At 40.0% G+C, this 15,394-nt stretch overlaps 1 protein-coding gene across 4 annotated transcripts in view; it reads right to left on the reverse strand.

Annotated features, from left to right (window-relative positions):
• Nucleotides 1-2,930: 2,930 nt before the first annotated feature.
• Nucleotides 2,931-15,394, reverse strand: part of LOC102228866 (neuronal-specific septin-3) — a 49,972-nt gene continuing 37,508 nt past the window's right edge. For all 4 annotated transcript variants that reach the window (XM_023349400.1, XM_023349402.1, XM_023349401.1 and 1 more), the window contains 8 exons: nt 15,253-15,381; nt 12,305-12,386; nt 10,853-10,990; nt 7,957-8,074; nt 7,346-7,441; nt 7,026-7,122; nt 5,774-5,825; nt 2,931-4,810 (listed from right to left, as the gene is read on the reverse strand). In XM_023349400.1, coding sequence (XP_023205168.1) covers nt 4,648-4,810; nt 5,774-5,825; nt 7,026-7,122; nt 7,346-7,441; nt 7,957-8,074; nt 10,853-10,990; nt 12,305-12,386; nt 15,253-15,381 — 875 coding nt within the window. In that variant the 3' untranslated portion in view covers nt 2,931-4,647. The remainder of the gene's footprint in view (nt 4,811-5,773; nt 5,826-7,025; nt 7,123-7,345; nt 7,442-7,956; nt 8,075-10,852; nt 10,991-12,304; nt 12,387-15,252; nt 15,382-15,394) is intronic.

Consider the following 15,394-nt stretch of genomic DNA (forward strand, 5'->3'; position numbering starts at 1 on the left):
AGCTGAGCTTACTTTGGCTAATGACCACCAGAGGGCAGTGGAGGACCTCTAAAGAAACGCAACTTTCGAGTCAGGCAAACTCCTGAGCAACGTTTTTGCTGTGGTATTGTTGATAGTAAGTCACAAAATCAGATCTGTGATGTTGAATTAAACTACAACACGTTTATGAAGTTGATTGTCTGTTAGAATTCAAATGTTCTGAAGAGGGAAACCAAATGCAAGCATTTGGTTTTAAATCATAAGAAAAGATAAATATAGTTTACTTCCACTATTATGAGGATGATTTGAATTGGACTCTTCACACGAAGATGTTTCAAAAAAAAGAACAGACTGCACAACTTTCACAGGTTCATCTAAAAATGCAAAAACTATGAAAAAGTTCAATATTCTTTATCACTCGTTTCAGAAAGCAAAACTATATAAATTCACCACAAATAGGTCTGAATGCTTCCTTTATTTCTTGTACATGTAAACGTTGCCTTACAGATGAAGCTTTGAAGCCCAACCAGCTGTCACAGCGCCAGACCAAGACTGCAATAGTTTTGTAGTTAACAGAAAAATATGCTAAATGGTATTATGATTACATTTTAAATTGCTTAATAAGTAGGGGACAATTCAGACTTTGTGTAGAAAACTCTATAATTGATGTATCACTTTCCTGTTTGCCAAACTGAAATGCTATTAAGATATTAAAAGATAGTTAAAAAGATCGTTTTAAAATCCTTAAGGAAAATATGCACATTTGATTCAGTTAAGCAGTTATTTATTAAATCATAACTCCTTGTCATTAGTGTGCCTCTATGTGCTTCTGCTTTCCTCTTAATTACAAGTAAATGTGAGGGACAATAAATTGATTGTTCTAAACAAAAATAAATTCAGTTTCAAAAGATACTAAACATATTTTTCCAAATGGAGTCAATTTTCTTTCTAGAAATTTTTGTATGAAATTCCCTTTATTAATTACCTACACAGAAGAGCAGGCTGCTATGGGTTCCTACTATTTTCTGCTTTGTCACCTTCGATAACCTGAGTTGTCAGCCATGTTGGCCTCTACACCATGTTCCAAATTATTATGCAAATTGGATTTAAGTGTCATAAAGATAATTTTTTTTGTTCTATTAAATTTATAGATGGTATTGTGTGTCAGGACTCTTTGAATCACTATAATTAATTTCAGAAAGCTGGGTTGATTAATTTGTCTGGTGAGCTCAATTAAAGGAAATGTACTTAAGAAGGATGTTCCACATTATTAAACAGGCCACAGGTTTCAAGCAATATGGGAAAGAGAAAGGATCTCTGCTGATGAAAGTCATCAGATAGTTTAGTGCCGTATGACAAGGTATGAAAACATTAGATATTTAATGAAAACTGAAGCGTTATCGTACTGTGAAGAGATTTGTGGCTGATTCAGAACAAAGATGGGTTTGTACAGATAAAAGCAAAATGAGGAAGGTTTCTGTTAGACAAATTCATCACATTAAGAGAGCAGCTGTTAAAATGCCCTTACAAAGCAACAAACAGGTATTTGAAGCTGCTGGAGCCTCTGGAACCTCAAGGTGGAGGAACCAGAGGCTTGTGGTGCATCAACCTACTATTGGGCCCCTAACCAGAGCTCACAAGCAGAAACGGTGGCAGTGGCTCCAGCCGTACATGAAGATTAATTTTCAAACAGACTTGTTCACTGATGACTGCTGTGCAACCCTGGATGGTCCAGATGGACGCAGTAGTGGATTGGTGGTGGATGGCCACCACATCCCAACACGGCTGTGACGTCAGTAAGGAGGTGGTGGAGTCATTTTTTAGGCTGAAATCATGGAGAGAGAGAGAGAGAGAGAGAGAGAGAGAGAGAGAGAGAGAGAGAGAGAGAGAGAGAGAGAGAGAGAGAGCTGGTCGGCCCCTTCAGAGACCCTGATGGTGTGAAAATGACCTCAGCAAAGTACATGGACTTTCTGACTGATCACTTTCTTTCATGGTTCAAGAAGAAGAGCCGTACCTTCAGTAGCAAAATCATCTTCGTCATGACAATGCACCATCTCATGCTGTAAGGAATACCACTGTGTCATTGGCTGCTATGGGCATAAAAGGGCAGAAACTCATGGTGTGGTCACCATCCTCCTCTGACCTCTGACCTCAACCCTATTGAGAACCTTTGGAGTTTCCTCCAGCAGAAGATCTGAATGCAGTTCATATCAAACAGCAGCTCTGGGAAAGTTTTCTGACATCCTGCAAAGAAAATCAAGCAGAAACTTTCCACAAACTCACAAGTTCAATGGATCTAGAATTGTGCTGTGATATCAAAGAAGGTTCTATGTTAACATGTAACTCTGTCTGTTAAGATGTTTTTGATTGAAATAGCTTCTGATTTTAGTACATGTGATCACTTAATGCTGCACATTCAAAGAATGACTGTTTGCAGTTCTTTATAATCCATAAAATGTTTAGAAAATCTGCTGTGCATAATAATTTGGAACAGTGAATTTTGAGTTTTTTTATTTTTGAAAAAAATACTGTTCTCATGGGGAGCTTTGTTCAGTAAAATTTGATTTATACTGTAATAGTTCATGACTGGAAAATTATACTGACCATCATTTGCAATGACCTTTTAAGAAAATCTGAGAAAATATCACTTGCATAATAATTTGGAACACAGTGCAATGTATTTTCCAGTAAACAGAGGGCTAATTGATGGGGACACATTAGTTTGTTTTGCTGCTTCACTATTTAGCAGCCGTAACATTTTTTAGTAAAACAAAGTGGTGCATGGTGTGGAACTTAGTAATCAGGTTCAAATTAAATTAAAATTCACTTTATTTATCCTGAAGGAAAACATGTCTTTGTCGCCACTGTTATCATCCAACTTTCTTCAAAGAGCCGTTGTGGACGGTGATGCTGTGAGGACCAAGGACAGCAGTCTGGAAACAGTGGACAGCTCAAACATGTTGAAAAAGGCAGCTCCCTTTATTAAACACACTTAGTTTTCATGCTACATGTTTCACAGCTATTCAGTCTCAGTAGGAACACAAACACATGGCTTACTAAACGCTCATACAACACTTTCAGAGGATGTTCATTAAGCATGAAACATTTCCTTCTTCTACTGTTCACAGATTGTTTTTTCTGACAGAAAACGTTTGATAATGGATGTTCTTTTTATTTTTTCCTCCACCAGGTGGCGCACTGAGCAAAGCTGCAGCTGACCGTCCACTCGTGTTGAAAAGAACCGAAATGAACAAGGATTTGTCTTAAGGACAATCCTTCATTGTCTTAAGAATTTTTTACAGCAACTTTGTGTAAAGTAACTTTACTTTCTGTAAAGTTACACTTTCAATTAAAACACAACTGAAAATTGAGAATATTTTCTGTTATTTTGGCACTTTAATGTGGACAGCAAGCTTTCTAGAAGCTTTAAAGCTACAGAATGTAACTTATGAATTTTTTTTTTTTACATATTTGTTTAAACTGTCACTATGACGTGACAGCATAGCATGAGACAGATAATCTTTGAAAAAAATCTAGCTCCTCTGCAAACTAGAAACAACCAATCAGAGCCAGGAGGAGGGTCTTAGCATTGTCAATCATGCTTGTCTACATGCAGCTTCTTCTGCTACAATACAGCTTCTCCCCATCAATTCAGCCTGTCGTGAATGCTAAGGCTGGCATGGCCACCAATGACAACGTATAAACAGCAGCTACTTTACAGCAATGACTGACAGCGCTAAGCCCCTCCTCCTCGCTGATTGGTTGATTTTGGTCAGTGCATTTCATCAGACGGCAATAGCAGCACATGCATTAGGTGGAGGAGTTTGATCTTTTCATAGATTATCTGTTTCATAGCAAACTGTCAGGACATGGTGGCAGGTTAAACAATATGTCAAAAAGATATATATATATTTTTACAAAAGTTACATACTGCAGCTTTAACAGAAACACTACTTTGGGCTTAACATTGAATACCACGTCAGAGTCAGCTCCCAGATCTATCCAGTGTGGACATGGAATCCTACAAATCAACACAGCTAGTAAATGATGACAATATTAAGGAAACCGAATCCTACAGTTAAATCTTTTAGTTCGTATACCCTACAGTCAGTTAGCTCTATCGTTAACAGATCAAATTCATGAAATAATGGCAGCCCTGTTTTCAACAACAACAAAAAAATGCAGCTCAAACCACACATGCAGATAATTAATGGCATAATTTGTCAGATTAAAAACTCAGTGGAGAAAAAGTTAAGTTCTTGGCACAGCCGGGGCTTCTAACTAATGCTTTATTCACCTGTTTTATACACCGCAGCACCCAACTGAGCATAATTCCACACCGCAAGGCCAACATGTCTGTGGACATCATAACGAAGTGTGTGTTCACCTGGAGGCTGAACTACAGCCTCCATTAATCCCGCCTGTCTTTGTCCTCCCAGGTCATTGCTGTGACCTCCCTGTCCAACACATCTAGCTGCAATTCATTTCTTCTATCTTACATCAAAACCTCCCACATTTCTCAGACAAAGTATTCCACTACTTGGTCCCATTGTTGTTAAAAAAAAAGAAGGAAAAAATAGAAAACATTTCTCCCGTGTTTCACCGTGACGTGAGGACAGAGCCTCACGCCTGAGAGCGCTCAGGAGGACAGGGTGGACGAAGGACGGATCAGAGCTGGCTCTCCGTCTCACATGTGTCGGTCCCGTTCTTCAGGGGCCAGCTGGTCAGAACCAGCTCGCTGAAGTTCATGTTGCTCTCGTTGAGTCGTCGCACGCGGTACGTCTCATAGTGGATGTTGTGGGTCACGTCCTTCAGGTCCTGCAGGTGAGACCTGCGCAGAAAACAGTCGGTGACAATTTCACCGCTCTGTGGCTCTGATGCGAACTGGTTTCCTGTGAAAAGTGCTGATGTGGAAGTAAAAAAAAAAATTCCTACAGGAATCTGAAGCCACAGTCATACTGAGGAGTTCAGCAGGTAGCCCTTAACCCAGTAAAAGTGCAGCGCACAAAAAAACCCCGGATGCATAAAGTCGTGCGCACGCACTTGGCAGCGCACCTTTCCTTAATAAATCCTAATTTGCGGGAAATAGAGCCCAGCTGCTGGTCCGCCCTGTCGCCACCCATAAATACATATGTAAATTAGTATAAAAACCCGGAAGTCTATCACCACGTGACAAGATAACCATGGCAACGTCCTTGTTCGAAGCAGTGTAAGTATTTATAATAATAATAATTATTATATATTTTATTTAAAAGGTGCTTTCAGGGAAAAAAGTATGATTGTATTTACACTAACTTTGATGCAAAGTTCATTTCTATACATGCCGACTTGCGCATAAAATATGGCGCCGCACATTTTTTGTGCGCACGCACGTTTTATGCATGAGGCCCCTGGTCATTTGGAAAAAGAATGAAATAAATCCATACCTAGCCAAAAGTTGTTTTGTGATTATGCCCTCAAAATTAATCTTTCTAACCTGTAAAGCATCTCTATGACAACCTCCACTCAGATGAGGCTCTGCTTCCAGGTTTTACTTTAGTGCTGTGGTTAAACTATTTCAACTCTATAAAGTTAGTCATTTTCTCAATAAGCTCACTTAATGCATGTGAAGTTGAACCATAGTGACTATTAGTGAATAACTGGCAAGTTTTTCCTTACAATAATTTTTAATAATTTCATAAGCTCCAGATTTACACAACTGTAAATCTGGGCAGTTTTCATGCTATCGGGAAACTGACCATTTAATAAAGACGAATTCCTTTCGAATAAAGATCAGCAGTAAAGTCAGACTCACCTGATAAGAAGATCTCTCAGGTTTGCAAACTCACAGTGAGCCACATTTTCAACTGCATGAAAAGAAAAAACAGATTAGCTCTCATCATTATCAGTTACATCCTTTAATATACCAGATGTTTGGAACTTGTCCTCCATAACATCCAGTCTAGCTTTTGAATTGCTTTAGTTACATCAGATCATTCAATACACATAAAAAGACAAATAACAAGCCTTTCCTGTTTTAAGCTTTATGACTAAAGTCAAGTGTTTTGAATATCTGTCCACCTGCTTCTCACATCAGTTTTCTGTAAGGTTGACCCATTACTTCAGACAGAACTGCTGTAACTTGGTCTGTTAGGAACTAATCTGGCAGCATCCTTAGAGTCATTCATGTGGAAAATCTATTTGTCTCCCTGGTGCTTTCAGGTGTTGTTTCTATATTTCCACACAAAGTTCTTTCCTCATGCTGTCATCTGTGCTGTGAAGCCCACCAGTCCCTTGTGCAGCTAAACAGCCTTTCCTCCATGATGCTGCCACCCCCTTAATCCACAGTTGGGGCGGTGTTAACAATGCTCATGGCAGCCAAATATTTCCATTTAGTTTAATCAGATGTCCTCAAAATATTAAAATATTTTCATTTGCAAGCTGTGATTTGTAATTTCTTTTGGAGTGGTGTCTTCTTCATGTCAGAGTGACCCTTCAGCCCATGTCGGTACAGGAAGTGTTGGTAACATTTTATTTGAAGGGGTGTGCATAAGACTGAGATAACATTGTCATAAACATGAAGGAGTCTTTATGAATGTTTTGACTGTTGTCACAAAGTGTCATTCGGCAAATAATGACACTTTTAATGCAAAGTTGACATTTTTGATTGACTTTTAATCAAAGTTTTAAAGGAATTTTGAATGAAAGACTTCATTATTTACTGAATAATGCAAAGTTGACACTTGCATAAATCATATATAATTTTCCAGAATTTTGACACCTGGAAAAAAACCACAAAACACCACCCCCACTTACTTCACCACCGCTTCTCTGCTTTAGTTAAACTTCGACTTTTCTGTGCTAACCTTCACAGAGCAGTTCTGATAGAAGAGTATTTTCCCACCATTAAAGCGACTCTCCAGAAATCCACAAAACAATCTGCAGTCCAGAGGGAGCAGCTGGTAAAGCTGTTGAAGTCTGCCACGCCAAAACAAGGATCCTGATGTTTTTACCACAGACAATGTGAGGCCTAAACCTTAAAAACAGGCCTGGAACTCAAAACTCACCTTCAATGATTCCCCACTTCGTCTTCCGGCCCAGCACCTTGTTTCCATTCACCTGGTGCTCCTTGTCAGTTCCCACAACAGCAAAGGGAATGCTTTCCTGGAAAAGTCATTGGTTATTTTAATCTCCATAGAAACAAGTCAACAGAAAACTGAAATATTTGGTCCTATTATTGCTGTTATGGCCATTGTACTTAGTTAGTTTGATCGCTCAGAAATGATAAAACATCTGTTCTGACAGCCAGTCCTGTGCACCGTCCTGAAATCAGGCAAATTCTTTATCGGTACTTCCTGTGGGTCATTTTAAGGCTTAGAATCCTCACCCTGATTCTGTCGTTGAGAAGGCGCTCCTCTGGATCTTCATCGTGCTCTCTCTGGGGGTAAACACGAATTTCATTGGATGTCAAGTCTTTCCTTATCTGCAAAGGGAAAAAAAGAGTCAATCATTCAACAAACACTGCAGTTCAGTAGCAGCTCAGGGAGTCGATCTTTTCACAGGTTATCTGTCTCATGTTGTTCTGACATGACATGGTGACAAGTTTAACAAATATGTAAACAACATGTTTTCATTAAAAAAAAAGAAAGTTACATACTGTAACTATAATGACAAAAGAACTTGAAATGTTAAAGTATACAACAAAGTCAAAAAATACAAAACTAAAAACTAATTTAACAGCAACATTTTGGTGTATTTAGCCTGTCAGAAAAAATGTTTTTTAAATTTTTCAAAGTCATATTTTCACCATGTTATTCACACATTTATTAGTTTATTGGTTCTAAACTAAACATTTAATTCAATGTCACTTTAATTCACTTCAATCAGAGTACCGTATGTTAAATTTAACGTTAACATGAGTTAGAAAAGAGGTGAAAATAGAAAGAGTTGAGTAAAAAAGACTCGGACTGCGTGTATGTACAGAGTGCGATGCCTCACCCTTTCTTTAAATTCCTGTCTCTCTTCTACGGTGAGTGTGTCTGCTTTAGCGATGACAGGCACAATGCTCACTATCTTCCCCAACCTCTTCATGAACTCCAGGTCGATGGGGCGCAGCCTGAAAACACAGAGTCCCGATGGAGTGTCACAAAATCACACACTTCAAAGCCTCTTACTGTGATAGATCAACACATAGCAAACAGTTACGAAGTGGGAGGAAAAGACTGAATGGTTTTTGAAGCTCTTTTTTCACAAATAAAAATCTAATAGATATTCCAGCTGAAAAAAGAATTCCAACAACATGACGCTGCTACAGCCCGGTTGCCTTGCAGCAAGAAGGTCCTGGGTTCGATTTCCGGCCCGGGGTCTTTCTGCACGGCATTTGCATGTTCTCCCTGTGCATGCGTGGGTTCTCTCCGGGTACTCTTAATCCCACAGTCCAAAGACATGACTGCCAGGTTAATTATTCTCTCTAAATTCTCCCTAGGTGTGAGTGTGTGTGTGGTTGTTTGTCCTGTTTGTCTCTGTGTTGCCCTGCGACAGACTGGCGACCTGTCCAGGGTGACCCCGCCTCTCGCACGGAACGTTAGCTGGAGATAGACACCAGCACCTCCTGATCCCTCTAAGGGACAAGGGTTTAAGAAAATGGATGGATGGATAATGCTGCCACCATAATGTGTCATGTTGACTTTTTGAAAAACTCTGTGTGTTTTTTTTTGTGACAACAAATGGCAGACTCACCTAATTCACTCTATTGTGAGTTTAATGGGAACTCTTGGTTTGCTCACACAAGCAGGCCGGTCATGAATAAATTGTGAATAATTTATTGCGCAAATTTGCGCCTGAGTTTGTCCCAGAAATTACAGCCATAAGTGACAAAATTGTCCTTTTGAGACCATTTTTTACTAATATAATGATAAAGGCATAAAAATTCAAGAGCACTCTCTCAAAGATCAGTAATCTTTAATATCCAAATAGCATTTAACACTGGAACTGGATGATATTTTAAACATCCAAAATCAATAAACAAAATAAATAAAACTATTTATGCAGTCGCCACTAAACAAAATTGTGCTTCAGCTCACATTAATCATTGCACTCAGAGAAAACAGCATCTTCAGTGAGCTCCACAAAGAAGCTTTCAAATGGAAATTATTGCTCCCATTTTAAATGACCGTGAGATTAATTGATTTATTGCTTATTGTGACAGGCTTACACACAAACTCTCTCCCCACTGTGTCACACACAGGACCCCAGATCCCAACAATCATACAATGCAGACAGGCTTTATATGACGGATGACATGGAAAGTACAATAATGGTGGTGTTCCAACTTTTCTGTTTCTGTCTTGAAGCCTCTGCTGAAGGGCGGCACAGAACTCTGTGGCACAAAGCCACAGGTTAATGCTTTGGCTCCCTAAAAGAACTCAAACCTCACTTCAAATATCCCAGTTTGGGAGCTTCCGCCTCACAGAGCAGCCCTTCTTTACCCAGTTCCTTCAGACTAGCCAGAAGCAATTAGCAAACACTGGGTGAAGCTGCGCATCAGCTGACCTCATCATGGCAGCTACTTCTCAGTGTAACGCTGGTAAAACTGATCAGTCGGGTTTGAGTTCATCAGAGTGCTCAGAAAGAGCAGGAGTTTTTAAAGAGACAGAGGCCCAATTTCAAGGTGTTAAGTTAGGAAGTCAAATTTCGTTTTAAGTAATATTTGATACATACAGAATCTTTATAGCAGCTGGAGTTAACATAGTTATTTGATTGAGCTATAAAATGGAACTGTGTGTCTGGAAAACACACAATACTGTCCCTTTAAAAAATGTTGACACAACTAGGCATTGTTGTGATTTGGCCCATTAAATAGAATCCACACAAAATACTTCAGTACAGTCTGCAACATGGCTACATGCAACAAAATGCACATTTATTTAAGATACAGTATGTGACCTTTGTAATTTGATCTTCCAAAGAGTAAAAGAAACAAAAACAGTCTAACAATTTGAAGCAAAAATGATTTAAACACTCAGTAGAGGCTACACTGCAGAAGGAAATGAGAGTTTGCATGGCTCATGGCTAAACAAGTAGGCGGTACTAGAGAACACATTGTTACACCTCAATGTTATTTATGTCAACATGTGAACTCTGATGAACTCAAACCCGTCAGACTGATCAGGTTTGGAATAGACCGCAGTGGAATAATAGAACATTCAAAAAGCCCCTGAATAAATCTAAAAAAATGACTGCAGCGAAGGCATCTTTGTCTTAAAAACAAATTTCCTTAAGTATCATTGACTGCAACTTCTGCAGAGAGGTCTGATTGGATGTTTAGTCGGACCGGAGGTGCTGGGGTCAGGACGTGATGCGTTCACTGACTCTCAAAAGTTCAGAATGATTGTTTTCAGCCGTTGGCTTCTTCTTTTTCACTATTATGACCCATCTCTCACGTCAAAGACATAAAAGTCAGATAAACTGTGACGTAAAGAAAACAATGTGATTCATCAATTGGTTCCACATATGGAACTGATAATTGTTCTGTTCAGACATGGGTCCCATATGGGCAAAAAAAGCAGACCTGGGTTGGATTTGCCTGATGTGAACACAGCCTTTGATCACAAGCTTGTCCTTTCACAATCCAAAGTGTCTCATCATGTTCTTGCCACTGAGAAGTTTTCTCTGACTCACTCTGAAAACAGGTGAGTAAATCATCCCTGGGGTTATGCGTGTAATCTGTGGTGAAATATAAAGTTCATTTCTGTTTGTAACTGTTTGATGCAACTCAAGTTTTACCCAAACATTTGCTCGACTGTCAGCTGCATTGGTAAATCAGGTGAATCATTGTGGTTGGTTCCGGTGGTGAACGCAGAGCAGAGCGTTGGCCAGCGGTGGCGGTGTTTACCTGTGTCCGGTTGCAGGCAGGAAGTAGATGCAGCAGTGGACTCTGCTGTCAGGTATCCGCCTCTTCCTGTTGATGTTCAGCTCCTCCCTCAGGTATTTCTCATACTGCTCGTTGACGTAGTTCACTATGGGCTCCCAGCTGGAGAATGGGTGCCAGAGAAGGGTCAGCATGGGATTATTATATTTTTATTTATTGTTGACAAATTACAATAGAGCTAAAATCAATGTTAATCATCCCGTCTAATGATGTGTAATTAAAAAACTTCAAACTCTTTTGCTGGGCCACCGTAAAACTGACTATGTTCATCACATCTCTCAGAATATGAAAATGTTCTAGGCATAAGTTACCTTAATTGTAGAAAAAAGGCCCATTGGGTGATTTTGTTTTTTCAGGACAATTTGCCTCCAATATGAAAGTCTCAGTTTTAGAGTTTCAACCATGAGAGCAAGCAGACCTACAGTCAAAAATCTACAAAATCCACGTAACCAGAAGTGACAGAAAATCTCCTCACCAAAAGCTCCTCTGATTTCTAAACAACAACAAAAAAAAATCTTGTTGGATTTTTAAATCCAGCAACAAAAAGTCATTATACATTAAGTTGCACTGAAGCCATGGTAACCTTCCCAGTGGATATTTTGTTTGGTTTAAAATGATCCATTTTGATGTATATATTTTCTTAAATAGGGTGCATTTGGCTTGCCAGAAGAAGAGCTGATTCCTAGATATCAGGGAAGTAGACTAGGAATAAAGTCAGGACTTCCTGTTTACAGTCATAATGTGATAGAAAAATGAGCACATGATGAAGAAGCATAACCTCTCTGAGTTCCACTCGTGATTTTTAATGGCTTTGTTACCATTTCCTGTTTTTATTTTTTATTTCTATCGAAACAAATTAAACTCACTTCCTCACCTGCTGTCGTCAGCGCAGGACGATTTCTGTGTTATGAGGACGACTTACAGAGTACAGATACACACTTTGGCTTGTTAATTTCATGAGAACATATTTTTGGTCTTATTCTCAATAATAACTGGGAGATGCAATTCTTGTTTCCTATCAGGTCAAGTTTATAAGCGTAGCACATTTCAGCAACAAGGCAGTTCAAAGTGCTTTATGTCATAAAAACATCACCAATTATGAGACAATTAATAAACATTACATTTTGTCAAATGCCATCATCAAAATCATCAAGCAGACATGCATCAAATATATTGATTGATGTTCCACTTACTGATAATCAAAGGCAGCTCCAATCAGCTGCGTTTTAAAATTTTATTTAAATAAACTCAAATGTTTCGGCTGCTTTCTAGATGTTTGTTCCAGATTAGAGGAGCATAGAGAATAATGTTTATCAACCTGTGTCCCACAGGGTTCTATGCTAGGTCCATTTCCCTTTTGTTCATATATGATTTGCTTCCTGGTTACTGAGTGTCCAGGTGTGTTTCCATCCTCACCAGTTCTCATTGTTAATCTGGTCCCCGAACCCTGGAGTGTCGATCACCGTCAGCTTCATCTTCACCCCTTTTTCTTCAATCACTGCAAAGAACAGATCAAATGGATGAGCGCCACAATGCCATGGATTCCGTTCCACTTACCAGAAATAGACATTTTATGCTTTATTTGCACAGTAAGTGTGAGGAAGGACTGAAAATCTTTAAACCTTTCAGTTTTAAAGATTGTTCCCAGGGGTTTTCCTTAATATTGTTGATACACACTCATACACACCCCAGAGAGAATGCTCTCGCTCAGTGACCGTGTGCAATCAGCTTGCTTTCATTTTACCAATTGGAGTAATAGATTGAACTTTACTGCACTGATCTGTGCATCTTTGAGCCTCTGACTGGATTCTAAAAACATCCAGACTGAATTACCAGAATTGTCACACAGGTTCACGCCCACATGTACAGAAATGAAACCGTTTAACGGACTGTGATCAAAGCTTGACGTTGGTGCTGGCTAATAGGTTCCGGCTGATTTAAAGCCAGAGCTGCACTCTATGTGCCACAGGTCTCTGTGTGATGACAAGATCTAAGAGTTCCTTCACTGAGTCAGAGTAAATGTGCGTGGGGGTGTGTGGGGGTGTGTGTGGGGGGGGTGCGCGCTGGAGAGTGTTTGAGGAAAACTAAGCAGGTAAAGACTATCATTTAGAGCTTAAGTCGTTGTTGAATAAGCACACAGGAATCTCCTCTTATCGGAAGCATGACAGCAAACATCTGGAAACAGAGCATTCAGATTTTCACTAACCTGTAATAAAGTAGGCCTTTGTTGTTGCCATTACAGAGAAGCATTTAGTTTCAATGGAAACAAAAGCATGCGTCTTCTGGTTGTGTGTGGGCGTGTGTGTTTACTTGTACATACTCTCTATAACTGTTCACTTTCACAATGTTTGCCAACAAACGGAGGTCATTTTCCCAGTCCTCACGTGTTTTGCAGTTCTACTGTGCTCTACTAGTCAGAGGCACGGCGAGAATGAACTTATGACTATGGTTAGAAGTAGAGAGAGAGTAAGAGTTGGAGAAAAACAGAGAGAGAGGGCTTGGAAGGTGACTTCATGCAACCGTGCACACTAATGTGTTTTAGCAAAAACCTGCTTTACTTGTGAACACCGTCTCCATCCTCATCAACACCAAAGACTACCGTCTCTACCTTAAGGATCCCGCTGATGGAAACGATGGGAAAAAAATCACTAATCACTCCTCGCTTTATTTTTAATGCCAGAGTTCATGGAAGTTCAATGTGCAGCTTTTCTACACCCCCCAGCTGGCTGAGCAGTACTGCCAACATGAACAATTCTTTAAATGCCAACAGGAAGTAGAAATTTGGTTTCTGTATTGCTTCCATTTCTCTCCTCCTGGCAGCACCCAGTCAGCATTTTCTTTGTTGAAAATACACCTAAACGAATCTAAATGTATCTGAGACGTCCACAGTAAAAACGCTGTGCATTTGGGCTTTTTTTTTTAGCAGATGTAGAAATGTTTTGACCAAGACTGAGCTGTTTGCAAACTCAGAACCTCACGACTACAACCACTGTCCAAGGTGCCCAAGTGTATGAAGTGGTAATCAGTATCTGATTCCTCTGGGTTCTGTTCACAGCAATCTGTAAATCAGATACTTGTTTGGATTGTTGGAGTTAATCATCATCAAAGAAGCAACTCACCGTTAAAAGAAAAGCGTTTATCAACTGCCATCGGTGGCTATGCTAACTAGACTTGAAACTTTCCTTTTTGATAGTGCTGATAGGTCAACTGGCTCAGGCTATCCTCAGCTATTACTGTAGTTATGCTCATTTGTCTGGTTGGAATCGGACCGATTTCTGATATCAGTATTGGATCGGGACGCCCCTAGTGGATTCTTTGTGAAACAGATTTACTGACTCATGCAGAGGCTTGGTGAGAAAAGGTGCATATTATTAAAAACTGTCTGTGGTGTTTATGCGTGGTCCTGACTCTGCTTCTGTTAAACTTTAAATGTAAGCTGAAGAAGTTCATAACAAAGAGGAAATGATGAACAATGTCAAAGAGAACCTGAACTTCAACTGTTTGGTCCTGACAGAACTGGGCTGTCAGTTCAACCTGAGATTTTTTTTTTTTTATCTGAATCTGTGTTCATCCCTTGTGAACCACGCTGTTACAATTCATAAGTGTCCATTTGTAAAATGATTTTACAAACTATAACATCAGAAAACTACTGCCTTACAACTCTTCCCGCATAGTCAGACGTGTCTTTGAATGTTCAAAGCTCAGTACACATCCACGGTTAAACAGACGTGTCTTTCAGCATCCAGCCCACGGTGGGATTCCTGCTTATGACACAAGCGGCTCAGGGAAAAGGGATGTGAAAGCAGGATGTGAGAGCTGCCTCTGAATAGATCAGTGGACATAAATGATTCACGGGGGCCAGAACAAAGGCAAGGACACAACACAAACATAAAGTACTGATTTCCTCAGGCCAACTTTCTGAAGAGTGTTAGTGGAAACACTGAAGCTGCAGGTGTGATCTGTAAGTGTGTGTGTGTGTGTGTGTGTGTGTGTGTGTGTGTGTGTGTGTGTGTGTGTGTGTGTGTGTGTGTGTGTGTGTGTGTGTGTGTGTGTGTGTGCTTGTGCGTTTGTTTCTAATACTTGTGGAGACCATTTTCTTGACACATACTACGTTGTGGGGACCCACTGCTCCTTGTGGGGACCGAAGCCTGGTCCCCACAAGATTTTTGGGTCAGGAGTTTGATTTAGGACTAAAGTGTGACTTGAGTTTTGGTTAGGGTTAGGATTAGGTTTAAGCTGTAGAAATGAATGGAAGTCAATGAAAAGTCCCACAAAGGTAGCCATACAAACACTGGTGTACATGTGTGTGTGTGGAGGGGGTAGAGGGTGCGTGTGTGTGCGTGTGTGTGTGTGCGTGTGCTCACCGTGACTGACTGCATGCAGTTTGACTGTTTTGGATATCTGCTCTTCGTAGTCAGGTGTGCAGGACTTCCGGCTGACTTTTGACTTGAACAGAGTGTTGACGAGCGTAGACTTCCCCAGTCCACTCTGACCTGCAAACAGAAG

The sequence above is a fragment of the Xiphophorus maculatus genome, chromosome 16 (genome assembly GCF_002775205.1).
Source record: "Xiphophorus maculatus strain JP 163 A chromosome 16, X_maculatus-5.0-male, whole genome shotgun sequence".
Taxonomy (NCBI): domain Eukaryota; kingdom Metazoa; phylum Chordata; class Actinopteri; order Cyprinodontiformes; family Poeciliidae; genus Xiphophorus; species Xiphophorus maculatus.